This window comes from Anarhichas minor, unplaced genomic scaffold (genome assembly GCF_050575085.1).
Source record: "Anarhichas minor isolate MPS153535 unplaced genomic scaffold, ASM5057508v1 ptg000011l, whole genome shotgun sequence".
NCBI lineage: Eukaryota > Metazoa > Chordata > Actinopteri > Perciformes > Anarhichadidae > Anarhichas > Anarhichas minor.
The window spans coordinates 15,598,938-15,626,799 of record NW_027466457.1 but is presented as its reverse complement, the minus strand read 5'-3'; the positions used below and the strand labels follow the sequence as shown (position 1 = coordinate 15,626,799).

Genomic DNA, 27,862 nt, shown 5'->3' with positions numbered 1-27,862 from the left:
CTGTTGACTGGGACTCAGTCAACATCACTCTGGATAAAACTATGTTTGTGCTATGATGTTGGATGTTATATGCATTATAATATTTTATACATATTAATTACTACTAAAATTTGCTAAAAAAAAGAAAGAAAAAAGAACCCCTGCAAGGCTTGCAGTATCGCACTACATCGCGATATATTGTATCGTCACCCCTGTATTGATTCGTATCGTTTCGACAGATTCTTGCCAATACACAGCCCTTTAAAATACTGTTTAACGAAGAATGTGGCCAGTGTTTGGCATCAGCTTTAGTGTGAAGAAGAAAAACATATATACGGTATCACCTGGACACCAAGACAGGTCAAATGCATTGAACATAAGTACACAATAAGCCCAGCGCTTACCACATTGTAGCAGGACTTCTTGTCCGATCCAGTGAAGTGGTACGGGTCGACTGTGTTGCACCTCTGCATGTACATCTTGAACATGTTATTGATGTGAGTCAGGGACATGATGCAGACGGCCGAATTCGGGGTCGGCTCTGGGGAGTTCGGCTTTCCCCGGGCGAAGGCGGCAAACAGCACGTCATCGCCTTCCTCCACTTTCAGCTGCTTCTGCAGCTCAACGTCATTGCCCACCTTGGTGACGTGGGCCGCCTGGAGGATGTTGAATATCTTCACATCTTCTGTGGAGCGCCGTCGCCTTTTATCGGTGCTGATGCACTCGAGGGGCATCTCCACGTAGCGGCGGATCTCGATGTCTCCGGAGCACATGCGGACTATGCGGGTGTGGTAGGCCTGGGAGTCCCTGCTCACCCGCTGCACGGTGAGGAAGTAGGTGAAAGGTCCACTGTGGAAGGAGTAAACGTAGCGCAGGTAGTAGTTTCCACGTAGAGATGGGATCAGGTCCATGTGTGAGCGGGTGGAGAAGAAAGTGAAGCCGTTTTGGCTCGTCTTCATCTTCCGCAGAGCAAAGGTGTGGGGATGCGGTCCAGTGGCCGACACGTTTCCTTTGCCCGGGATCTCAGAGTTCCCAACAAAAAACTTGATGACATTGCTTTCCACATTGAGCACCTGAGAGCCATAAGGGCTGACCATAACATCCAAGTTGATGGGCTGACCCTTGCGCTGCCTCACCTTGTCGCCAAAGCAGTACACTTGCTCGTCTACGGTTTTCGGGCTGATGCCGTCGTCCAGGACGTGACGACGGCAAACACCATTGTCTGCCGAGCCGCAGCTGAACAACCCCTTGTCGTAAATGTTCTCCACCACCAAAGCGATGTTGTGGTTGTCCACCCTGCCACCGCCGCCGATTGCGCTGGTCAGTTTCTGGCCACAGGTCTCGTTGGCAAGCAGCGGCCCCGTGCGGTACTCCGACAGCTTCGTGAGGTTCGGGGCCAGGGCGTAGATTCTGTTTACAGCCCCGACGTAGATGATCCCATCCAGCGTCACCAGGTTCTGGATCGGGAAGTCTGCTGTGAAAGTCGGGAGATTGTAGGAGACCGAGAGGTCAAGTGCGTTGGTCTCGGATGACTTATCACACTGGCCGTGTGCGCCGGGACACAAGGCCCACAGCAGCATGACGGCATGAAGCAGACGGAGATTCATCCTGTTCCAGAAATAAGAGACATGACAAATTAGTTGATGAAACATCCCTGCTGGAACACAGAGAATGAAATATGTCCCTCATGAATATCTTTGAATAGGTGGCCTCAATTGTCTGGAGTGGGAATGTGTGGGAGAAAGGCGCAGGCTGCCGAGAAGAAAATAGAGGGACACCAAAATCCCTTTTTAGACTCATAAATGGAACTGTGTCAGGGTATAAAACCAGGGTTTACTCACTCCACCACAAGCAGTGAAACCATTCATACTGAAGTGACTGAAGGCTCTGTGGTGACACAAAGCTTTAACATCAGCCTCCTAATCATCAGCGCTGCAACTTCTGACTCCACTGACCCAAGACAAACCCCGCAGCCAGACCTGGGTGAGCACTTCTGCGGTGCTCGAGCTCCGCTCCCTCCGAAGTGACCACAGTGGGAGGCAGAGCAGTGAATCACACAGAGAGCAGCTCGCTCTGCGGGACGACGCAACCACAGGCCTAAGTTTAGACAACGAAGGGCCCGAGGGAGCGGAGATAAACTCAATTAAAACAAACGAGGCCGTAAGGGGGACCATCCTGCAAGATGATAAATAACCCCAGCAAACTAAATGGTAATCCCCTGGGAGATGCTTTTAGTGTGTGGGGGGGGGGGGCAACAACAGAGAATTTGCAAAGTGTGCATTTGCATGCTCCCTATCTGCATGCAGTTTCGCCGCAATCCCTTGAAAACCAAAATAATGCAAAAGAATCCAGCACAGTGAGTTTGTATTTTTACATGCATCCCCACACTGTTGCATTGTGGGCACATTTTGACTGAAGTCTCGCTGCTTTTTTGTTTTGTTTTCGGTGTTTTAGAGTTGTGCTTTATCTTATCATTGTGTTTTGGGGAGAATATATAGAGACAGAGAGACAGGTGCTTCAAGGCAAACATCTTATAGAAGTTTAGAGCAGTATTAACAAGTGCCAAAGACATAATATAAGACAATAAGGCACCACTGTAGGGAGATAATGGCGATATAGTGGAAAATACAGATTGAAAAAGTATAAATTTAGAACCTAAATCACACACAAGATTATGGGAATATTAGACATTATTAGAGCTTTATTTCTTTGAAGGAAATGGTGAGGCGAGTATCGTCTTGTTTTGGTCTACAAAGTATGAGTAATAGTGGGCACATCATTGCGCACCTGCACCAAGCACAATCAATGTAGCTCCCCATTGCACGGCTGCTGTTTTCAAAAGGACAAAAGGCGGTGGGAAACAGTGAAAATGTTTTCGGTTTGAGAGGAAAGTGACTCATGGCGAAAGGTCTCAGAAAACACATCGCTGGTGAAATTGTGTTAGGGGCCAGAAAAAACAACACGTTTCAAAACTGTGATATCCAGAGGTGGAGGAGGAGGAGGAGGAGGAGGAGGAGGAGGAGAGGGGGATCAGGAGTTTCTGTGCGTTTTTACGCATGGAAATACGGTTTGAGTGAAATGTAAAAAAAGAGAGAAACGTTAAGAGATTGTGAGGGAAAAGTAGAGATAATAAAACTCACCTGTTAGATAGCAACAGTGCTGTCCGATGCCTTGATTCAAATCATATTCCGCTGGTCTCTCCGGGAGCGGGACTTCTTGACTTTCTCATCCAAGTCAAAAAAAGGATCGCTGAGGATTTTCTCTTCGCTTCTCCGTGAGAGAAAAAAAACTCCCAGAAAGAAATAGTCCGATTTGTTTTCCTCAATCTGTCTTGTTTTCCAGTGTTTAAAAAGTGTTTTCTCCAGCAGAAAACCTGTGTGGCTCAACACTGACTGACTGACTGACTGCATCCAGCAGAAACACGCTGCTGCTGCTGCTGAGCCGCTCTCTCACATCTCAGCTCCTCTCTCGCGTGGCGCGTAAACGCTCCGCCTCTTTCTCACCAAACTCTGTGACGCGTCCAGGTGGTGCCGCGGCTCCTCGCTCTGCGGAGCTCAGGTGAGACACGCAGACCCAGAAAAACCAAGCAAACAGTAAATGATGAGCTGTAGTTAGTGGTAATCATGTGGCACAGAAGCACCAATTACAACAAGACCGACTACATTTCCAAAGGATGCGTTATTTAATGTTTTATTGTGGGGTTTTTGTTATGTATCATGTAATGTTTTATTATAAAATGACCTCATATAACTTAAATAACATTGATATCACCTTTTATGTCAATTACTATACATTGCATGTAAATTCCTAGTTACCTGACATAAAACTACTGGGTTTGGAGGGATTTATCCACCGGATCTTCTTCACACAAGAATATTCTTGAACCAGGGGCGTACACACTGACAGTGCAGGCAGTGGCTTGCACTGGGGCCCGCTGGACCCGCAGAGAGCCTAAATCTAAGCAAGCGTTTCTGTTTGAATTCACAATATTGACGACTGCAGTTTGATGCTGGGTTACCCACCGCGTCAGAAAGTTACACCAAGACCTCACGCTGAATCTGTAAAGGTGCCATTTGCTATATATTCCTATAGATTTTCTATATAAACTATTTCCAACATGGTTTTCATTTTTCGGGCAACATTGTCAGTAACAATCTAAAATAAAATGATATTCTTATTCTACATAAAGTAAAACAAAAAAGAACTATACAAATTGAATTAAAATAATAATTTCTCATTTTCTTTGGTATTTTTGTCAAATACAGATGTGAAATGATGATTGCTGAGTAATATGTTTGTTGATGTTGACCAATGTCAAGTCTCTATTTGATCATGTGACAAGATGATAAGGTATACGACAAGTTTAGGCGCTAAATCTGTCAAGACTGATGAGCTTAGCACGTCTGTAATGCCTTTCCAACATAAAAGCGTCAGTAAGTAACTATAGGGCCCGTCGTAACAACATTACACCACTGCCTTAATAAAGCATATTTTACCATCACAACTCTATGAATGTTCAAAATGATACAAAAAGGTCACATTGGCTACTCGAAGAAGGTCTTTCTTTCTTCTCCAACCTACACCTGACTCCTCCAGCCGCACCGCCGTGACTCAGACGGCTGGTTGTCCTGTTAAAACGGCTCACTCAGCCATAAATAATGAGCTAAGTTTTAAAGGCTGCGTGTGTGTGTGTGTGTGTGCGTGTGTGTGTGTGTGTGTGTGTGTCTCAGCAATGAATCACAGTGGCCAGCACAAAAAAAAAATCCTTTGTCCCACTTCCTGAAAGGAGGTCAGTAGGAATGAAGACTGTAAACCCTGATAACAGAGTGTGGATGCAGAAGTAGGTAGACAGAGCTGCTGCAAACCGGCTGTTTGCACTCACTTTCTGACAGTAGTGACATGAGAGGGTTTAATGAGACAGACAGTCGAGCGTGTTCAAGTGGGTCGACGAGAGATGTGACGGGATCTGTGACGTCTTCTGTGTAAAACTAAACATGTTGTACAAGAGTAGTTTCCTCTCTTCTCCTTTTTCCTGTTTTTAACGATGGAAAGGCTCAGCTGGTTTTACATGTCTGCCTCATTCATTCTCACCAGTGAATCTGATCATCGGTAACTTCATACGGAGTCGCTTTCTGGACATACTCCTTAAATCCATCGATGTTTTTCAACTCTCAACTCCCTGATTTCCCAGAGGACAGCGCTGTTGGCTCTGACATCACACCAGAGAGCCCTTAAACTGTCAAAGTACATCATCAGCCCGAGACCATTGAAGAGGAATCTTTATTTACAATCATGTTCAGCTACAAAACATAACATTCTGGTGCAATTTTGAGAAACGAAGCCGAAAGTCAAATTTAATTTTATATCTGAATTTATGAAATCAGTGCTCAGAGAAGATGGTTAAAGGAAGAGTTTGACAGTTATTCACTGTCTTAGTTTAGTTCAGCACAAAGACTGAACACAGGGAGAAACAGCTAACCTAAAGGTCACGAATGAACATCTTGTATCTTGTTTGTTTATTCCATACAAAACTTGAAGTGTAAGAACAACAATTCGTGGTTTTACAGGAGGTTATGTGCAGGACGTAGTGCCTTCTTTGAGTCTTGTTGTTGAGACCTGAATCTTCCCTTTAGGTTCACAAAGTTTAAGCGTAATGATGATCAAATTTAAGCTCAGGAACCAAACTGTTTTACTTGATACAGACACTTTGTGAAAATCTGGCTGTCATAGATGGATTACTAAACAGATCTACTGGGCACAGGCCCAGGGCCCCGAAGAGTCAGGGGCCACCCTGACCTTCAGCTCCAAAATGTCACTCAAAGAGACACGTACCAACCAGGAATACACTCAAAATGACCACAAAGAAACATAAAACGACTAAAAAGAGACACAAAACAAATACAAAGAGACACCAAACAACTTAAAAATGATACAAAACAACCACAAAGAGACGCAAAATAACTAAACAACTACAAAGTGACACAAAACAATTACAAAGAGACAGAAGACAGCTAAAAAAAGATTCCTAATCTTTCTTAGATCTTCTTATACTTGTTACTGGTGAACAATACGTTCCACAACACACTCCTTCGCTCGTCTGTGTTTGTTGGAGGAACTGTGTTTTTGTCTTACCTCTGGGCATTTCTGACGCAGTTGCCAAGGGGTGTGTCTGACACAGGGTGTGTGTGTGTGTGTGTGTGTGTGTATGTGTGTGACTGTAAACCCCGAGGGGTGTGTCTGTGTGGCTCCTGTGGTGGTGAACTACATTTTGGATCTGGGCCTCTCGTCTTGGCGGGGAGGAGAAGAAGAAGAAGAAGAAGTAGAGGAAGGAAAAGGTCGGTCGGGTGGTGAACCTCACACTGTCGGCACGCAGAATGTGAAAACCCCAGAGTATGACATGTGCTGCAGGAATGATCTGCATCCTGCAACCACAACACCTGCAGCACGACGACCAAGTCTATTTTCTGTGCACGTTTTGGTCCAAACTGCACGGAATGGGACATTTAGAAAAGGAGAATATTTGGCTGTTTGTGTGGAGTGGCACTGAAGGGTCACATTACCCAAGTATCAAACAACAGGGAAATGTTATACGAAATGAATGTCGCTGTTGAATCATTTTGAATGGATGAAATTGAACTCTGACTGCGAGCCGGGTCTTATCGGCCAATATAACTAATGTAATCCCTGCAGCTAAAGTTCCAAAAATCAGCTGGAGAGCCTGAAACAAGAAGAGTGGAAGCTGTTATAGCAGTAGATTAAACCATCCAAACCTGGATATGCACAAATAGCATTTTGGGTTTTCATTTGTGTGACCTGACTCTTTAAATCCCACGACAACAGCAGGAATCTGACCCCTTGTGGCGCCATCTGCTGGTGCACGAGGTGAACAGGCACTTTTAGTCTCCAGAGACGATGAGGGGAGCTTCAGGTCAGGCTGATTTCCAAGCTACTCAGAGGTCGAAGAAGTACTTTGATCTTTTATTTAAGTAAATGCAGCAGTACCACAGTGTAGAAATACTCTGTTCAAATTAAATGTCCTGCTTTCAAAATCTTAAAAAAAAGTTTTAGCATCAAAAGTAAAAGTACGTATTTTAAAGAATGGTCCATTCCAGAATATTATGTATTATTGGACGTAATTAGTGATGAATTAATGTGTTCATCACTTTATTGTTGGAGCTGGTAACGGTGGAGCTAATTGTAACTTACTTTATATACTGTTGGTTTTCAGAATTTCTATTTCCCTTAATATAAAGTGAAGATCTGCACAGATGCAGAGATTATCAGGGAGGAGCAGCGCTGCACTCAGTCTTGATTTGACCGTTTCTGTCGACCCTAAACCCGGTCCAGTGTCGCTCCACCAGAGGTTATTTATCACCGGCAGGGTCAATACAAACCCTGGTTAACTGCTGACCGGGACGGTAAACTCTGATTGATGCTTGTGACCCATCGGAGGACCCCTCGCGGCTTCATTCTGTGGATGGACTCTTTACCTTCCTTTAGTGGTGATTAAGAGTGTCATCACTCAGCTGTGTATCTCCATAAACAAGCTTCTTCAGCAGGATCCTTACAGCTCGGGAAGCGTTCATGACAGCTTACATGACAACAGTGGGTCAAGGGAGGATTCTGTTTTGCTGATGCTCTCTTCTAAATTGTTCTGACCATTTATGTAACGAGAGAGCAGATTATTCTCAAAGAGTCGAGGCTGTTGAAGACAAGTGTGGAAGCTTATTTTAGTTAATGTCTGCAGTGTGTCTCAGATTGCTAAAAATACTTCAATGATATTGTTCTTCTTGTGGAGAAAGATGCACCACCTTACCAAATCCTCACCAGCTGCATTGCATTCTGGTTAAGTTTCTGCTACGCAGGTAACATTTCCTTTTGATCAAATTGACAGTTGAATATCAGCCATAGCTGACCCTTTGCTCTTTCAACTTAAAGCATAAATGTGACGAGGTCACACAACTCTTCTACAATACCGTGTGTCTTCCCCGGATGCTTTTGGAATTGTTGCCTTCATCCGGGTTTAAATGTGACATTTGCATAAACTATACTGTCAAAACCACGGCAAGTAAAGTGAAGAACTATCTACAAGGCTTGTAACTGCAAGAGCAAAAAGTGCTGCTGATGCCTTCATTTGAACAGATAATTCATTCATTCTCACTGTCAAGCTTTAAAGGCTCTATCCGTGAGATCGGGAGCGTTTGGATTGCCTCTCAATGGATCTCAACATGGTGACGGCTGAGCTGGCAGCTAGGAGCTAACAGCGCACATTGCGACAAAAGTGCTGACACAGCTAGCAGTGCTTACCTGAGGGGTTACCTACCGCAGGGTGGGCGCCACACTTCTGCAATCAGCATCAGCTCACATGCACTAACATGCACTAACATGCACTAACATGCACTAACATGTACTAACATGCACTAACATGCACTAACATGTACTAACATGCACTAACATGCACTAACATGCACTAACATGCACTAACATGTACTAACATGCACTAACATGCACTAACATGCACTAACATGCACTAACATGTACTAACATGCACTAACATGTACTAACATGTACTAACATGCACTAACATGTACTAACATGCACTAACATGTACTAACATGCACTAACATGCACTAACATGCACTAACATGCACTAACATGCACTAACATGCACTAACATGCACTAACATGTACTAAAAGCTCGATCGGCCGGCCCGGCTACGTCAACAAAGAGAAGGTGTGATAACAAAAACACACAGAGGGAGAGCAACTTCATTCTGTGCTCAGACATTACCCCACTACCCCTTTACATAACCAATTATTGTTTGATGTGATATTAATGCTCAGAATTCCATATATTGCACTTTTAAATCCAGGGTTGGTTCTAGTATCTAGTACGCTATAAAAAACTTTGGATTTCTTGATTTACTGTCAAATGTAACAAAACATGTCAGTTTATGTTGCTTCAGAATGTTTGTTGAATTGGAAAAAAAATGGAAATTCTTGAAATAAGTTTATTAGAAATAAAATATTTTGTGCCATGTTGCTTTTTTGTTTTTCAAATGCGATGCCATATTGTTTCCTGTCCTGGACGGAACCTTTTGTCACCTTTTGCGCTACAGCTTTCACAGCCATCAGACTCATTCTCAGACTCACATATTTGAACGTCCGGACAGATCAGTGCTCCCATCGTCCTCTGTGTGTCAGATAAATTCACTCCTAATGAAAAAGGAAATCAAAAGATTAAAATCTCATACTTTACAGGAAATGGTTGCTGCAGCAGACAGGCAAGAAAACTGTCAGTCAATACGTTGCTGTTGTGTCTGTTGTCCGTCAGTCTGTCCGGGGATGGACGGAGTCACAACAGCTCATATCAAGACCCGGCGAAGGCCGTCGGTGGAGGTGTAAATACAATAAGAAGCTCAGGAAAACACACACATGGCTTTCAGATCACATAGTCCATTCATATCCGTGTGATGTTTCACAAGAGATACAGCTCAGAAGATTTAATGTGGTTAAGTTTCAGTCCATTCGACAGCTTTTAATACGTGTGATGAATATTTAAATGAGTCTCAAAGTGACTGAGAATGTGACACCGAGGAATTCTGACACTGATAAATCAACTTAAAAACATCTTATCATGTTTTATAATATTCTACAAAGCAGATAACGTTTACGTGCTGTAATAAGACCTCTTACTCTGCTCACGTAGTTGGAACAACTCAGCTACAGATTTACTGTCTTTGTCTTTGCTCTTTGACCCGAGTTACTGTAAAACCCTCCTCTGTTTCTACAACGTAATCAAATACATTTTTTTTTTTGCAAAATAAAGAAGTCTTGGCTGCATTATATGCTACATTTCCATTTCCACCCTCGTCTTGTTGAGCTGTTTATGGGAAGCCTTCAAGAGCTCTTAACTCTCCCGTCCTGGTTGTTTATCCGTGGAAGCTTTGACTAAAATAAACCAGAGTTAAGTGCCAGTGAAATCACAGTCGTTTTGTATATATACTAAATATACTGTGCACTTATTCTCCACTTCTATCTCATTCTGCTTATTTCAATGCAAAGAGTAATCTACTGTAGGTATTAAAGTAATAATCTCAAAGATTTCCATCAAAATAAATGTCTGTTTAAGGCGCTAAATTTGAAATTCCGAGCATATCTATCATTAAGGGATTGTCTCCACATGGCTCTCAACATGGTGACGGCTGAGCCAGAGCTAACAGTGCTCATCTAGACATGACTATATCTTAACAGAGCAAATAGTTGTTTGCTGCTAATGCTCTGAATTTAGCTTTTAGGACCTTTAAATCTATTACTAAATATTCACACTTTTGTTATAAAATAACATTGAATAAAACCATATTTCTGCAGATCTTCATAACTTGGAGAGGAGAGAGGATGTAGTCGTGTTGATTTAGTGGGCAGCCTTACGTCACCTTACTTCCTGCTTGTCTTTGTTCTGCAGTCTGTGAATTAACAAAAGATACATAAGTCAACTCCAGCACATTTTGGTCAACACAACAATCAGCACATTGTTCTGAACAAGCAGAGGATCCATCAAGGCAATATCCGAGGAAGGACGTCGTCACCAGGGTAGATTGATGGGTGGTCTCTGGGAAATGCAGTGCAGTAACAGCACAGCAACAAAACTCAACAAAGGGAAGATGTCACAGGTCCCCCCCTGTAATATGTGTTGTATCACGTTGTCTCCAACAGATGTGGTACAAGTGACCTACACTGTCAAAGAGTGCACAGATTGACAGACTGACTGACTTACGGAGGTACCAGGTGTTGCTGAGGAGAGGAACATCTGTAAAGGGCTGGTGCGGCGGACGCTGAGCCCGAGGGGTCGAATCTGTGCCAGCCTTCTTCTCGCTTGATGTCATCGCTCGCTTCATCGTTTCCACTACTCACTGCCATAACAGCGGACAGAGTGTGAAGCCAAAGATGACACAGAATAATGAAAATGTCAGATGTGGGATATCCCTTTTGTGTACGCGTGTGTGTGTGAAGTCTTGTTTTCGTTACAGGTCTGGTCACAAAGGAGCTTCTGTAAATCTGTCAAAGACCAAAGCAAAGGAAAGAGACCGTCCTGTCCAAGATGTAAAATGCAGCATAAAGCATTACAAATGTACTGTAACTGCACAAAAGCACTTGCTGTCCCTTTCTGCTCAATACGAGGCTTAAGAAATCATTAAAGATGCCATTGTTTTAGGTTGAGGTTTATACTTTTCAATATATGACTCCCTGTTTCTTTTGCGGTATCTTGTGTATGTACGTAGAAATGAAGGGCTCATTCAAAGCGAACGAAAACACAACAATTCTAGTTTCAGGTGATTATACACTAATGAAAAACTGCTAATAGATCCCAAGAAATGCTGAACACTGTCCCTTTAAGTAAAACAATACATAAGATAAACATAAGATAATACAGATATTATGAACTCTATTGATTTCTGTGATGCCCTGCAGGCATACAGTGTATGTGTGTGTGTGTGTGTGTGTGTGTGTGTGTTTGTGTGTGTGTGTTTGTGGGGGCAAACCAGGACAGCAGCAGCTTCTCTGAGGGTGTTTGTTGAAATAAAGAGTTCAGTGAGGCTGCAGCTCCTCTGGTCAGCTGATGAATGTGGAATCAGTCAGCGCCCACTGATGGTGGTGAGCCGCCACCGTTCATACACATTCGGCAATTAGGAGTACTTTATAGGAGAGCAGATAAAAAAACTAGTTCAAATGAAAAGAACACATGAAAATGAAAGATTCAAAAGGAAAAGTGCTTTAGATCAACGAACAGTCTACAGTAAGTCTACAGTCACAGTCCAGATTTGTGAAGCTGGCTTGGTTGATGCGATCAGAAAGTTGCTTCTAGAGTGATTTATAAACAAGCAGCAGTGTTTTAAAGTCAATTGTGTGACCTAGTGGAAGAAGCCAGTGTAGGGACTCAAGTATGGGAGCAATGTGGTCGGTTATTCTGGTTTCTATAAGAACTCACACCCAGCTGTTCATCCGCTCAATGCAAAGCTGAAATCTGCCACATAAACTCTCAAAGGAGCAGTTGGGTCGGAGGTCAGGCCTTAAAAGACTTCACCCAAACAAAACCTCACAGAGTCGAAGTGACGTAGATGTGGAAGTATGTTAAGCACCATCTTTAGGGAAGGTGAATGATGGATTTTGACAGCGTTAAATCACTCAGAGTCCCAGAGACGTCTCTCTCTATAATCACGGTGGTGTCTGCAGAAAGAGGAAACAGCTGCCGAGGTGGTTTAAAAGCCACAATGTTTAAGTCACCTCTGACTTTCCACTGACTAAGTCATCCAGAGGAGAGACCGAACATCACGTCTACCTCACCTTTGTTGGCTGCTATGTCACTCTTTTTATCACGGGATGTTTGTTCAACTAAAGATTTCAGGTCTAATCTACTGTGCTTCACACTTTGAGAGGAGTCAAGGGCCAAAGATGTGGTAAAACATCTGAAGAGGGCAGACCAAGCCGTCGACACTTCTCTCATAAACATATCAGTGTTGATTTATTTATGTTAAATATGCGAAAACCTCCCAGTGTTATGTGATGCAACGCGGCACAATCAGAATCACCTTCACTGGACAAGTACATGTGCACATACTCACAACAAGGCTGGACAAATAAAGGTCAAGAATAGTCTGACTGTTGTGTACTCAAGTGATATATATAAGCAGTGGCGGCTGGTCAATAGAGGGCGCTAGGGCGCCGCCCCACCTTGAGCCACAACAAATAAAATAAAATAAATAATAATAATAATAAACTATACAAATTGTCAATATTTGTGTTTTTGAAATATGAAAGGGAACAAATCCCTGCAGCCAGGTTCAAACATCTGGAGTGGAGCCTGACACCAGAAGACTAGATGCTGTTGGAATTATATTAATGCCAATGGTTTTGGAATATGTTCAACAATCACATGCGGATAATGGACATACTTTTGGCAATTTAGCATATATTTGCATTTCTCAATTCATCCCACTAGAGGGAGTTGTTGCATCGTAAAAGCTGAGGCGAGCAACTCAAAAGGTGAGTCAGGAGACTTCATAAAAGATCATTTACTTTTTCTATTCATATTCACATGATGGTGGAGCCTTTCCCAGCATGCACCTGAGCAGAATAACACCTCAGATATGTTTTCCACCCCCAGGCTCAGGCTCAGCACAGATATTTCAGACACTATATTCTTATTTATTGGTAGTTTACAGTCTTTGATCCAGCTGACCTGTGGAGGACTGCGGCCTGGAGAGAACATGCAAACACCGCAGAGAACCGGATCAAAGCGAGGGATTTATCCTCAGTGGGGGACGGTTGAACACGGCTGAAGCACCAACAAGGACAATGCCAGTGTTTCTCCTTACTTTTGCTCCATGACTACAAATCACATATTTGCTATTTACGGTCTGTAAATGAATGGAAGTCAATAGCTGCCTGACAAGTAGGAAAATAGCATCCATAAACAAGTGCTGTCCTTTGATTCTTCACCATTCCACCAGACAGGTAGGTTTGTAGTGAAGATTATGAGCCTCCAAATGATCTCAGATCAGGCAAACTTACCACCACACAGAGGAGCTTTGAGCTCCAGCAGCTGGTGGTAACTTCTCACCCTGGTTGTATCAGGTCACTGCCATGAGCTCACCGTCCAATCCCGTCCCGTCTTGCATGGAGGTAACAGAGCCGTCTCTGTGTTCTCTCGGCCTCCTGTTATGTCTGCTTTGGTCCCGTACGGCCCAAGCACTGGAAACATTTGGTTGCAGGTATTTTCCTTATCATTCTTTCTCACTTGGATCTAAAATAATTCTCTCAGCTAAAGCAGATTTTAACCGGTTTCTTAAGTTGTGACCGTTGTTAATTCCTAAAAGATCCAAACGGAGCACTTCTACATGTATCGTTGCTTGGATTAACAAATAGTCACAATTAAGTGGCTACAAACATGTTTTATTGTGCAGCAGATGGATTATTATTATGTTTTTAATCCACATTGACAGAAGAGTCTTGGACACATACTTTTGTTGTCAGACTATTTTCATGTTTTGGGGCCTACAGTCAAAATGAGGATAAATCATAATACATCATTTTACAACGATATTCTAGATAATATGTTTCCAAATTTATGACGATTTGGAGAAGCCAGATCAATACAGGGATGGCCTTTCCCAGTCTGCTGTGGAAGAAGTTAACTGGCCTGCACAGAACTCTGGCTTTAACCCCAACCAGCACCTGAACTGCGATCCAGAACTTACGGACCAACACCGGTACCTGACCTGACCGTCCTCTGAGCAAACCCCTGCAGCCTGGTGACGAAATCCTGCAGCTTTCCCAGAAGAGTGGAGAATGTTGTAGCAGCGAATCAATGCCCGTGGTTTTAAAAATGTTCAAACCCATCACATATAGTTGTAATGTTTGTCTGTCCACATACTTTTGGCCATTTATTATGACTCAAATGTTACGAGGCACAAACTAGGACTTGGCCACCACCAGTGTTGGCTCCATGAATTGAAACAGAAAGGCAGCAGTTAACATGCTTTGTGTCCTTGAATCCCCCTTGAAGGATTAAAAGAATGAACCACTGTTGAGTCGACTGTTACAGATGTTACTGTTGAACGATTCGCTTCACAGCCAGAGTCCAGGCTCGCCTCCGGCTGCATAATTATGTGCCTCCTTTTGGTGGAAATGAACTTGAATTAAGTCAAGAGACTTGACTCCAGTCTCATGAGCATTGCCCAACACTTTTGTGTGTTTATCGAGTAACCATGGAGAAGCCTGTGAGCAGCACTAAAGGCATCAGGCTTCACCGACACAGACTCAGATACAAACACTACCGCTGCTGCTGCTGGAAATCATTCTTCAGCTGCTCTTGCTTCGGCTTCGTTATGTTTTTTTTTCTTTTCTTTCCACCGCTTCAACTGGCTGGTTCCTGTAGCACAGATGAATGAAAACAGTCACCAAGTATCTAATGTGAGTCACTACACAATTAGATTAGCTATGACTCAATATCACAAGTAAAAGAAAGAACAAGAAAGCCACTGTTAATATCTGACTTCCATGAGAGGCACGCGCTGGTGATCACTTTTAAAGAAACTGTAGATGAAAAAACAAACACATGAACACTGGATTATATTAAATTTTAATGTGCACAGCGTGATATTGTACAGTAAAAGCAAGGAAGGGAAAAAAACACATATTTTCTTATAAAAGTATCACTTTTGGAGCTTAAAACACTCAATTCAAGGAACAGGTGCTGTGATATTACCATCCCTGTGAGAAGACAGCAGTAGAGTGAAGGTGACGGAGTCAAAGCGTAGTGTAGTGTCTCAATAAAACATACCCCCCCCCCCCCACCCCATTACAGAAACCCCACCCAACCGTCCCTCCCTTCACCCATCTCTGGGGCGGGAGGCTTCAGTTTGATGCTTTTCAGCATCGTGTCCACAGTCAAGAAGCGAACAGAACAAGTTACTTGGGGTAAAATAAAAAACAAAAAAACAACAAAAAAGGATGGATGGGATGCAAAATAATGACCAGATAACAACTAAAAATGCATAAAAAAGAAATCACACATTCCATCTCACATTATCTTAATTCCAATGCATTAACCTGTGCAAGTACCACAGCGCGTAAGAAACATCTCCACACAAGCTTGTCAAAAGTAACCGCTAGTACTCTGCTACCTTTGCAAATAGAGACAGGAGATCTTCATTAGTGCTACTCACTAACAATACTTTCCCATAGATTAGTGCACTGGAATGAGGCCACAGCTTGTAAAGTCGACACCCATACAGTACATACAGGATATTAAAACAACGGCATACAAGTTAAACCCTCAAAGTTCTTCATATTCATAGAGTAGGGGGAAAAAAAGCATTCACTATGGGACTATGGTGCATTTAAGAGCTTCACTGAAAAATGAAAAAGCCAAAGTTGGTCAGTAAACCCACATTGGAGTTCAAAAGGGATATTTATTTTGTAAAAAATTCAAAGGCCAACATTGTCAGTCACACACGAGGATAATGGTGATGATGGAGACTTTAGTTTGAGGTGGGGTAAGAAGCCGTGAGCGAGGCGGGGGCGTGTGGCGGTGGCGGACGGCGAGTTGCTGGCAAGGCCACGCAGGTGCATGCAGGAACGAGGGCAGGTTCAGTGTGTCAGACTGCTGGGAAGCCGGGCGAAGGGTGGGGGGGGGGGGGGGGGGGGGGGGGGGCGGTTGGCTTTGGTAGGTTGGAGGTCATGGGGGGTGGAGGGGGAGCAGAGGGAGGGCTGTTGCTGTGCTGTTCGGCTTGCGGGCTTGTGTTTTGATTACGCTGAGTCAGATAGAATTTGGCAGCGCTCACTCGTTCTCTCCGCTTTGACCCCCCTTAACCCCCGACATCCAACCGCCCTGCCCTGCCCAACGGCTCCAAAACACACACACACACACACACACACACACACACACACACACACACACACACACACACACACACACACACACACACTAATAAGCGCGAGAGAAGACAGTGATACACCCTGACATCCCCTCTTCACATGAATCACTCAAAGTGAGAAGCTCACAGAAAGAATGGAAGGAATTTACATCATTTGGCAAAACTGACAGAAAAGAGAAACAGAGCTCGGTCGCTTGCTTGACAAAACAGGGAGGAATAAAAAACAAACAAAAAAACAACACAAACAAAACAACAACATAAACCCCGGAGAACGACCCCTTTGATTTCCTGTGCCCACCCGTTTGGTAAAGGCAACACTGGAGAGAAAAAAACAGCTGGCGGGGTGAGGTGCCATGTGACCACGCCTCTTCACTTCCACACAACCCCTGCCAAGCTCTGGAAAAGTCTCACTTCTCATTTCCCAGAGGTCTATTTTTCTTCTTCTTCTTCTTCTCTGTTGTGACTTTCCCCTCCATCTGTGTTGCTCTAGCCCTCCCTACTTCCCTCCCCTCTTTCCGTTAATCCTCCTCCTCCTCTTCGTGGACACTACACCTCCTTGGTTGTGCTGATTCGGATGCTGCTGAGGCACTTGCCCATGGCCTCAAATAACGGGTCGCAGAAGGTGTGCACGCAGATGGAGTATACGCGGCTGACGCAGTGGATCTCGATCAGGTAGCTCTTGACGCACGGCACCACGGCCCAGATGTGCAGGAAGGACAGGATGGCGAAGAAGATTCCCCAGATCAGCGCCAAGGGGATGCCGACCAGGGCCGTCAGCAGCCGGTAGCACCAGTACTTGGTCACAGTGAAGGTGGTGAAGCTGGCTTTCCACACGCCGTCGAAGCTGTAGGTCCCTGCAGGCTCGGCAATCACGTCCTCAAAGTCTACCTGAAGAGGGAGGAAGAGGAGGACATTTTAGTCAGACAGACTTGCGACAGTTCTAGCTACTATTTTGAAACCTTGAGTTTGGCATTTTGTCCATCGCCATCTTGTTTTTTTGCAACCAGAAGAGATACGAGAGGGTGGAGCTATGTACAACCAAATACCGAATAAAACACTTTTAGGCAACCAAAATGTTTCAATTAACTTTCATAAACTGAAAGCACACTGTGAAAGGGTTAACCTGCCATAGATTTACATGTTTTAAGTATTGAAAGAAAATACTAATTGTACAGTTAGTATACAGAGACACTCCACCGCGTTCACATTAGACTCATCGAATACCTTCATCCGCCGCCAACAGTGTTTCACAAGAGCCCCAATATGGTGCAAGTTAAACTTTCACATAAATGCTACAGTCTTGTCCGTGTTATTCACACATAAATCAGCAGCTTCACTCCCTGTTAATATTTCTGAGATGGAGGATGGGATTCCTTGGCAAGATTCACATCTCCGCTCGCAGCGACTGGTACACGGTCTAACCACCAACACACCGCCCCGCCCGAAAATACGGTATTGCTACACACATTATCTCTGGCATCTGCTTCACTTTCTGCAATGGATCCTTGTCTCCAGAGCATCTTGAAAACATCAAACTTAGATGGAAGGATAGATGGATAGATCGATGGATGGATAGATGGATGGATAGATGGATGGATAGATGGTCAGATGACAGATGGATAGATGGATAGATGGATAGATGGATGGATAGATGGATGGATATGGATGGATGGATATAAAGATGGATAGATGGACAGATGACAGATAGATTGATAGATGGATGGATGGATAGGTAAATGGATAGATAGATTGACAGATGGACAGATAGATAGATGATAGAAAGTCAACTAAAGTAGAAAGTTAAAGGTAAACTCTCAGTTATTCTTCAGTTAAATGATCGCCACAGGTGGACCAGATGTATTCAGGTAATAGAAGCTGGTGAGGACTTGGTCTGCTTGGTGGTTTAAAGGCGTCACTGTTTGATATCTAAATAATTATCAGGCTAAACCGAGTTCCTAGAAGCTTTTAGCCGTTGTAAACACTCGCTGTGTGGTACGTCTTTGTTCGGAAAAAAGTCTGCAGCGCACAGGATGTGATGTGTTTCACATTTCTGCTTTTTTTGTGTGTGTGAAATAAACAGAAGGTAAAACTGCACAGTTAGTGTGTGGCCAGTGACGGGGAAACAACCTGCAGAAACTTAACGTTCATCAGCAGAGAAAGCCAAAAGACGGAGACGTCCCTGCACCGCCGTCCTCCACCTCCCATCAGGACGAACAATGTTGTTGTTCGTCCTGATGGGAGGAAGTTGTGTTCCTCTCTCAGGCTTTTCAATGGGACAATCACTGCACGTGTCCGTGACCTGGGCATATTCTCTCTCTCTCTCTCTCTCTTTCTCTCTCTCTCTCTCATCCTCTCCACCGGCTTCTGAGAGCAAAGTCAATATTTACAGTTACTTGGAGACTGTGTCTCGTCTAACAGGCGAGTGGAGCTACTGAGGGCCGATGGGTGCAATATCAGCAAGTCAAGCAGATATTATCCAGTGTCACCCTGACGGTGAAATGGAAAAGTCCTTAGTGAGACACTATCCACTGTTTGGAAGACATGATGCCCACTTACACACGCTGACTGGTGGCATCAAAGAAAAGCACATTTTATCCATTTTAGATCTCTGAAAAATAACTTTATCGGTTAATTGATGCAAGTGTTGTAATGACATGTATTCATGCTCTAATGGAGATATTTATCATCATTTAAATGGGAAATTAATGCAAAACTATCCACCTTATTAATAGACTTGTCAAACGTTTTGAAGTTCTCTTATTTACCACTCTCAGTGAAATGCTAAGCTGTTAGCTTAGCTTGTAGCAGCATGAAGACTGGAGGCCAGGGGAAACAGTTCTGTCCGAAGGTAACCAGCACCTCTGAAGCGCGCTAATTTACAAAATCATTTCTTTAATCTGTACAAAAACTAAGGAAAGCATAGTGACAAAACATCAAGTTGTGATTTTATGAGTAAAGCCAGTATTCCCGGCCAAACCATTCCGGCACATTTCCAACATACACAACTTGACGTTTTTACACTTTGGTTTTCCGTACAGATTAAACACATTTTCTTAATTTTAAGTGAGCTTTAGAGGCGCTGTTTGCACAATTTTGATAGCTGTTTCGCCCCCTTTAAATCTGCATGTTTATAGTCTCCTGGCTCCATCTTATTCATCGATCTTCTGACCTAACTCAGCAGGAAGGGAAATAAACACATTCCCCAAATAAATCTGCCATAAACAATGTATTGCTTCAAGAATTTTAAGATATGAAACAAGAAAGAATAAAGGAGGTAGCTACACTACAATTAAGAAAATATTCACTTAAATTTATAAAATAAACACTTTTTAAAAACTTTTTTAAAACTTGTAAGACTATAAGGATATTTAAGTCTAGAATTCAAAGCGTACAGACTATAAAACATATCTTAGGGCTCACTTTCATCCTGCTTTTCATTATGTCAGAGTAAATATCATGTTATTTTGTAACAGAGCTCTTCACATATGCTACTTTATTTTATTTTGCCACAAACAGCAGCTTGTGAGTCCAATTCTTTTACTCCAAGCAGCAGCATAGAGCCTCTCTCACAGCACCAACTGGCAGCTCTCACGACAGCCTTATAATATGAGTCCGACTGCAGCCACAAAACCAACGCGGCGTCCATTCAATTTTTCCACAGCTACAAATTTTAAAGTGGACCCACTCTGCTGCAGTTTCCAGGACTTTGATTGCAGAGCGGCACAAACACAACCACAGCAGGATGGTGGAGAGGTTCCACTTCATGAAGTCAAGCTGTTTGTTGCTTTTTAAGAAAAACGTTTCTAAATACTGTTCTGTTTGCAACAGTTTGAGGAAAATCGTTAGCGTAAGTTTGGCTAAAAGCATCGCCTTCAGATTCAACGGTGTGGTTCCATTTTTTTGCTACTTCAGACTTCAAAGGGTTTTATTTTGATATGCTAATATGACGAGTATCACCCAGAAATGACTGGATTGCATTGCCATATGAAGACTTTTGTCCAATAACTTTTGATCCAAGTAAGGATGTTTTTGTGGAAGAACATCACAAAAGTCCACAGTTTCTGACTTTCCTCTAGTTTCAGAATCAAGAAATTCAATAAATAAGACATCTACAGTATAAAAAACACAAAGCATAAATCAGAGGAGTCTCGGGGTCAGCATGGGACCAGACGGCAAGGCGACTGTATTATGGAGCAAATAAGGCGATGTGCTATTTCCAGAGCTCTGTCTTCAGGCCGTCAACTACGCTTGAATAGACAAAGTGGGTCGCTGGAGGAGAAGGTCAGAGCGAAGCACATCAATGGACTCTTCTGTTAGTTTGAGGGTAAAGTCAGAGGAAATGTTTGGTTTGGTTCAGGAGAGATTAGGATGATTGGCAGCCGAGACAACAGACAACAGACTGCAGGCTCATGTCACTCATCAGTATAGTTTAAGTGTGTTTTTGATATCGTTCATTTACAATTTCTTATCCCCAATACAAGAAGATATCATTTTTTAGGAATCTATGGTAAAGTACATTCTTGGATGTTAACATCTCCTTTGCACATATTTCTGTGATGTATTCATAGCTTTGTTGAATTGGCATGACATCTGGATGGAGAGAAATCCCGCTGATGTTGAAAGAGTTTCATAAATAAGCACGACGAGACGTCTCAACCCAGCGTGTGATCGTTAAGTTCAGATAAAAGCGCAGAAATCTTTAAAACTGCAAGTATGGGGATTCTCACACAACAATGACTGTAAATCTATAAACATTCCAGAATGAGGTGGTGGAGTAAAAATAACCCACTGCTAATCATAGGGAGTGTTTCATTCCTTTCAATTTGACCTGAATGACATTTGATCAAAACGTCTAACAACTCCCTTTTTTGAAGATTCTCTCCAGTGGGAGCGTTTCCACTCCTCTCTGTTATATGAAGACCCACAAACTCTCCGGAGGAAGAAAAAATAAAAAACTCTTCGCAGAGCAAACGCCACATGCATGTCAGTAACGGATCGAGTTTGATGTGGCCGGGTGATTGAGGCCAGCTGCAGCAGCAACAAGAGAATGGCTTGTGTTCCTTTTCTTACAGGAATGCAGTGTGTGTGTGTGTGTGTGTGTGTGTGTTTGCATGTGCAATAAGTACAGCATGTCTGCATGTGTGGGGTGGGGTGGGGTTGCTGGAAGGGATTCCCTGCCTGTGCTTTTCATTGGGGCACACCAAACACACGCTCCCACTTGGCAGAGCCGTTTCATTGACCTCAAAGCACCTCAGTGAGGCTGTATACAGGAGCACACTGTACAACATACAGGCTCATCAGAGTAAACTCTGAGACCCAGAGTCAGTGAGCATCTGTTGGCTTCCTAACCATCAAAAGTATTTCTTTAGATCAGAGCAGTGGTGGAAGAAGTTTTCAGAGCCTTTACTTAAAGGAACATCTATTCGTTGTAATGAAATATGATAATATTAAGTATATTCTCTTTAGTGTACAAATCACAAGGAATTGTTGTGTTTTTGTTAACTTACAATTAGTTGTTTATATCTACATGCGGGGCCATTCCGCGTCGGCCACCGTAGTTTTCCTTCATGCTTGGGAAAAGTTTTAGTTGGTCGCAATCTGCAACCTCACCACTAGATGCTGCCACATCCTGCACAGTAGACCTTTAAAGGGGACATATCATGCTCATTTTCAGGTTCATAACTGTATTTTTGGTTTCTACTAGAACATGTTTACGCTTTAATGTTCAAAAAACTCTTTATTTTTCTCCAACTGTCCGTTTGAATACATCTGTAGTCACCCTCTGTCTGAAACGCTCCGTTTTAGTACCTGTCTCTTTAAACCTCCCTTTAAGAGCCCAGTCTGCTCTGATTGGCTGGCGACAAAAATATGGTGAACCGTTGCAAAGGTTGCTCTCAAGCCATAAGTGGAGATACTCAGACGGGGGTATATTCCAATGAGCCTGCATGTGACATGGGGAGCCAAATCTGATTGGCTTGTTGAAGCAAATGTCGTCTGATCTAGGAAGCCCACAAACAACTGAATGGGTTGTCTTATTACAGTTTGTGGGTTGGTAAGCACTCCAAATATCCAAGTACGTGCACTAAAAAAGTGAGGTTTTTAGATACGTCCCTGACCCCACAAAATTCAATGCTTGCCAAGATCTAGAAAAAATTGTGTTGTTGGTCACAGCCAATGACCGCAAGCGTTCTTCAATTCAATGCGACCTGTGATTGGCCCACTACCGCAGCAGGTACAACACGAACAGCCGGGATTGCGAGCTTGCATAAGGATCTGAACACAGAGATGTCTGAGCTGGGGGCTAGAAGCTAACGGTGCTAACGGGGCTAGCGGTGCCAACAGCGCTAACAAAGTACTCTATTGGTATCGACATCACATTAAGGGTACTGGCATCGTAATTTCATAAATGATACCCAGCGCTAGCTGAGATGCAGCTTAACATACCGCTGGGTGGTTTAACTCTCACTATAAGAAGGTATTGTCTCATAATCTTACTGTATACTTGAGTAAATGTTCTTACTTCAAGTCTCAGGCTCTCAACAGTTCCCGACAACGTTTTTAGAGTGTACATGTGATTTCGGATAATTTCACCAGCGGTCTGTTTGAGTTGATTAGAGAGGGGCGGGACGATCGTGAAGCTGCATTCTATTCTGAGACTGGAAGGAGAGTCTGACTCACTGTCACAATGGAGGAGAACTGGGAGGGAGAGAAAGCAGAGAGCGGTGGAAGAAGTGGAGGCAAAGTCGCTTTGGTGAAACTGTTCATGTGGCAGAACTGGAAGAAGGATGCACATCTGACTGTGCTTTGTGGGGCCTTTTTCCTCTGTCTTTCATACTTCCAATACACTAAATGTACCTTCTTTCCCCTACAAATAAAAAAAACAAATGTGAATTCATCACATGTTAAACGAATTTCACATATTCACCACGTGGGAAATAATTTACATATCGGCACACGTGGTTTTCGAACATTTCACAAGAGGTACACTCACATCTTATAGAACAGATGTTTAAATGTAAGACTTATGTGAAACAGCATTTCACATGATGAAGTCACCTTCAGGCTCATGTGTGCGATGAAACACGTGCTTTTCTTCTGTTTCCAGTAGCATCGGTAGCTTGTGCTTCTATTTCATGCATGTAATGTGTGTGTTTACTCCGTTTGTGATGGAAACACCATACCAATAAAGCTTCAATCTATTGAAATCAATATCATTACAGTCAGCACATTTTTTTTATTCCAACAGTGAGCCAATAAGAATCTCATCATTTTTCCAATTAACTAATTCAATAATGTCAGACAGACAGTAATCAATTGGAGTCTGACTGCAACCAATAAAAAGCAACACATGGACATTTGCTGCTCTGACACAACTAAAGGCATGTAGGGAAGAAGGGAGGAAGAGGGAGGGAGAGAGGGGAGTAGAATGGGAGGAAAGAAGGGAGGAGAGGTGGGGAGTGGTGAGGGATATCCCCCGCAGACACAGACTACTACTTGGGGTGTTTCCTTGTTTTAACAAGGCAGAGTTCAGGCATTTCAAAGAGCTGACCCCTCCTGTCCCACGCAGCGAGTCGTTTAACCCCCCACTCTCGTGAAAAAGAGAGAGAGACTGCCCCAGCTGGAGAGGAGGGCGGCCGGGCTCAGACAGCTGCTGCTACCCGCTACCAAACAGACGCGTCAGGTGGCTTCCAGCGCCCCCCCCCCCCCCCCCCCTCTCTCTGCTAAACTCCTTTAAACCAAATAAACACTCCACGCCGCCAAGCAGCTCTCTTATGGAAAGAACTCCACTTTCCTAACAGCAAGGCGTGTGCAACTGTGGGAAAAAATACTGTGTTCCAACAACAGGAAATTCGTAATGTTTCCTCTGCTGGTGCGATGATGTTCGAGTTTTCAAGTCCGCGCAGATATTTACACGCGTGGATAACTTGCCATTGAGCCCCAGTGGGCTTTAATGCATGTGCAGGGTCTTTTCCTAATAGGGGGAAGTCACTGAGGGAGAGCACTGCTGGAAACCAATGCCGTGCGCAATAGAGCTGCCGTGCGCGTCTGGCGCGCACAACCGCACATAACACCAGTTTGACAGCTCATATTTCAGCGCAGTTTCCCAAAGTTGATTTCAGTTTACGGTGATTGTCAGGCATCTCCACTCAGCACAAGTTAAGTGCAAACTCTGCAACAGGTATTCTGGTAAAGTTGATGGTTTCAGTTGCCACGAAAATAGAGTGAAAGCTCTCAGCAGCTGCACGTTTACCCCAAATACAAGTTACCAACCCTCCAGGTTTGACTCACCTTGACCACATCGTCGTTTATGCGCTTCGGGTCCCGGTTGACCAGGTCAATCTCTTTGGTGTGGACGTCGTCCATCGTCTTCTCGTTCAGACTGTCGTTGTCCATGTCTTTGTTGTTAGGTTTGTAAATGTTCCCTTGTTTTCGGATGAACGGCGAATGCAGAAACTCCTGTGATCCAGAGGAGACAGAAAAAGAGGAAGAGAGTGAAGAGGAGGAGGGATAGCGTGCAGCGCGCTCAGAGTGGGAGAGAGACTGGTGCTGCGCGTTACCAGCCTGCCCCACAAACAGGGATGGGTTTAAATGAATTGGAAGTGAAGCACCACACCCCTCGATCCAGCCGCAAGGGGTGCTCACCACCCGGAGAGAAAACTAATATCCCGGCATGACATACAAGTTGATTCAACATGCACCTGGAAGGCATGGCGACGTTTTTTAAGAAATGCGTAAAGGCGAAAATTCCAAATATGAAATACTTATTTTTGGGAAAAACTCTTTCTAAATACATTTTGCAATATTTTTTGAACAAATAGAGGTTATCAACCATATTGTTATCAATACATGGACACTTTTAAGTACTGTAAAACATGTTAGGTTTCCGTGTCCATTGGTTTATAACGATGTGCGTAAAACGCCCCCATTGTCCCAATATAACTACTCTGTCCTCTGTAGATATTTTAAGCGCCTTCTCATTTTTTCCCTATGGCTTCATTATTTAGTGTTAAAGCATGTTCATGATCTTTGTCTGAAATCTTACGTACGAAAATGGTTGTGGGTTTCCTCCTTGGCACTTTTACGCACGAGCATGTACACTTCCATGGCTGGTGCGTAAAAGTTATTCTCGGTTGTTCTGTTAGTATATGTTTTTAGCAGGTTAAATCTCACACCCACGTGCTAATGCATGCTCAGTGGTCCTTCGCATTCCCCCAGGGTGTGTTGGAGAAGCGTTCCCGAGTCGGTGCCAGAAAGTAAGATAATGATAGCGCTCTGGAGTTTGAAAAAACAAACAAACATCCAAATGCCCTTCATGAATGCAAATTATAAGCGAGAACAATCAGCTCCTCAATGGAGATCGAAAAGAAAAATCGGTGTCAAACAGTGCCGGCTTTGCATGAGAGGCATTGACTACTGTACCTCTTCTGTTTCGCCGTCCTTCAGTCCTCCTGTCATGCTGTCCTCAAGTTTGAACGGATCAGCGCGGTGAACAGACGAGAAGACACTATAGGACGCTGAGCAGGAGGCGTGGAGGCGAAATGAGAGGACCGGGGCTCTTCTCAGGGACCTGTATGGCTATCTAACTCCTGCCCTTTTCGCTGAACGTGACTAGAATTTTAATGTCAGAGATGCGAGGGGAAACCTCCGGGTTTTTTTCTTCCTTCGGTTCCCGCACAGCGCTTCCTCGCAGTCACCTGTGAGCAGAGACGGGAGTGCCACCCTGAAACCTGCCAGACTTGGGGGGGGAGAGACTGACGCGATCTCAAACTGTAGGAGTGTTGTAACTGTAAACTGCCGTGGAATTACTTTATTTGAGGATCGAGGCAGAGCATAATAACCTTTTTGTTCAGTGAAATGTGGGCGTTAATTGGGAATGGCAAGGTGTGGATATTTGCCTAATGGGTCTGAGGGAGACCCATTGAAGTGCTAGAAGAGAGCAAGAAAAATATAATCAAAAGAGAAATGAATAAATAAGAAAGTTAAAGGAGCATTCCATAATTTATTTACCTATTTCAGCGAATATAAAACCCAGTCTGTCATCTACCCTCAGACAATAGTTTATACTCATATTTAAAGCTCTGATGAACACAAATACGGTGCATTGACACTCTCAGCTGTTCTCAGCGTTAACGCCACTGCCGTGACACCACGCTGGTCACTCTGGTTTGTTTACATTCTTGTATCAACTCACCTTGGAGTGACAGCAGCTGGCGCACTCAGCTGTTTTCTGGATGGATGTGATAGGAGCCAGTTTTGGGGGTTTTCCTGTAGAAGCTGACCGATTTCAGTAAGATATGGCCAATAAATACTTTACTAATACAGTAGATCAGTAACTACGGTAATGTAATAACTGTTCATGGGAAACATCAATAAATTATTCTTTGTTTCAAAAGGTATATTTATTGATTGTAAATTAATAATGATGAATAAAAACACTCTAAATCACTCTGGCAAAACAAAAACAACCACAAAGGCAACAACAGGTGACCACTCAAGATGTTTTTCTAAATTATGGATAAATTAAATTTAACTCATTTTGAATGGTGCAAAGTGGTACCAAGATTTCTAAGAATTATCTTTGAGTCTGTGTGTCACCACTCTTTGTAAACACGCTTCAGCTTTCTTATTGCTGTGACACTCTGTGTTTTGAATGGTCAGCATTCTGCTCTTTTAACCCTTCTTGTTTCAAAGAGGTTGAACTGAACCTGCACGCTGAGGAAGACATCAGCCAACACATTTGTGCGTATTAGTTCTTCTCCTTTCTACAAGTCGATACACTGAAACTCAGAACTCTAAAAGGCTTGAGGACTCTAATTCTTTGAATTAGTCTTTCTCTCATTCTGCTGGTTTTAATGCAGCAGTTAAATGATAAAGGGTGCAGTGACTCTTAGTTTAACAAATGTTTTATTGTTGTGAAGCGATTTGTGACATCTGCTCTGGAAAGGTGCTTTACACATTAACATATCTTTACTTCAGCAGGTGTGGCTCTGATCAAATCAACCAAATGAAAACCTGTTTCTAACAAAGATGTTATGTTGATGTCGACTCACAGAAGACGCTACATCAGCATTTTAGAATATTCTCTGTTTGAGAAACACCACATGAACAGCTGAAGTCAGGCTACAGGGTATAGAAAGTTCTGTCAAGGTGGGACTTCCCCCAAACATCTACTTTATGAGAGTGAATCGTGGTTCCGCATCAGCAGAACAGGATCTGTGTTAACTTCACGCTGGGGCAGCTTAGGTTTATGATAGGACTATCAAACACATGTAAATGAGTGTTTCAGGCCAGTGGCAGAACAGGTTGAACAGCTGATTCCCTCAGTCTGGAGGATGGTGCTGGGAAAGCTCTGGGATCAAACTGAATGCTCAACGCCAGGACGAACTTTCTGACCTTAACAAAAGCGATGCCTGCTCTTTTAAAAGGAACTGGTAGCCCAAAAG

At 43.4% G+C, this 27,862-nt stretch overlaps 2 protein-coding genes across 2 annotated transcripts in view; both read right to left on the bottom strand.

The window, feature by feature from the left end:
• met (MET proto-oncogene, receptor tyrosine kinase) overlaps positions 1-1,587 on the bottom strand; it is a 62,829-nt gene extending 61,242 nt beyond the window's left edge. Inside the window, exon 1 of the mRNA XM_076090007.1 lies at positions 384-1,587. Within this exon, the coding sequence (XP_075946122.1) occupies positions 384-1,586 (1,203 nt within the window). The 5' untranslated portion in view covers position 1,587. The remainder of the gene's footprint in view (positions 1-383) is intronic.
• Positions 1,588-16,203: 14,616 nt separating this feature from the next.
• On the bottom strand, positions 16,204-24,895 carry cav1 (caveolin 1). Its single transcript, XM_076090006.1, has 2 exons — positions 24,708-24,895; positions 16,204-17,306 (listed from the first exon to the last, which is right to left on the bottom strand). The coding sequence occupies exons 1-2, from the start codon at positions 24,810-24,812 to the stop codon at positions 16,965-16,967; spliced, it is 447 nt and encodes a 148-aa protein (XP_075946121.1). The 5' UTR covers positions 24,813-24,895; the 3' UTR covers positions 16,204-16,964.
• Positions 24,896-27,862: the final 2,967 nt, after the last annotated feature.

Coding starts and splice junctions, on each gene's coding strand:
- cav1 (XM_076090006.1), bottom strand. CDS start 24,812: ATGGACAACGACAGTCTGAACGAGAAGACGATGGACGACGTCCACACC. Junction 17,307..24,707: donor TAAACGACGATGTGGTCAAG/GTGAGTCAAACC, acceptor CTCCCTCTTCAG/GTAGACTTTGAGGACGTGAT.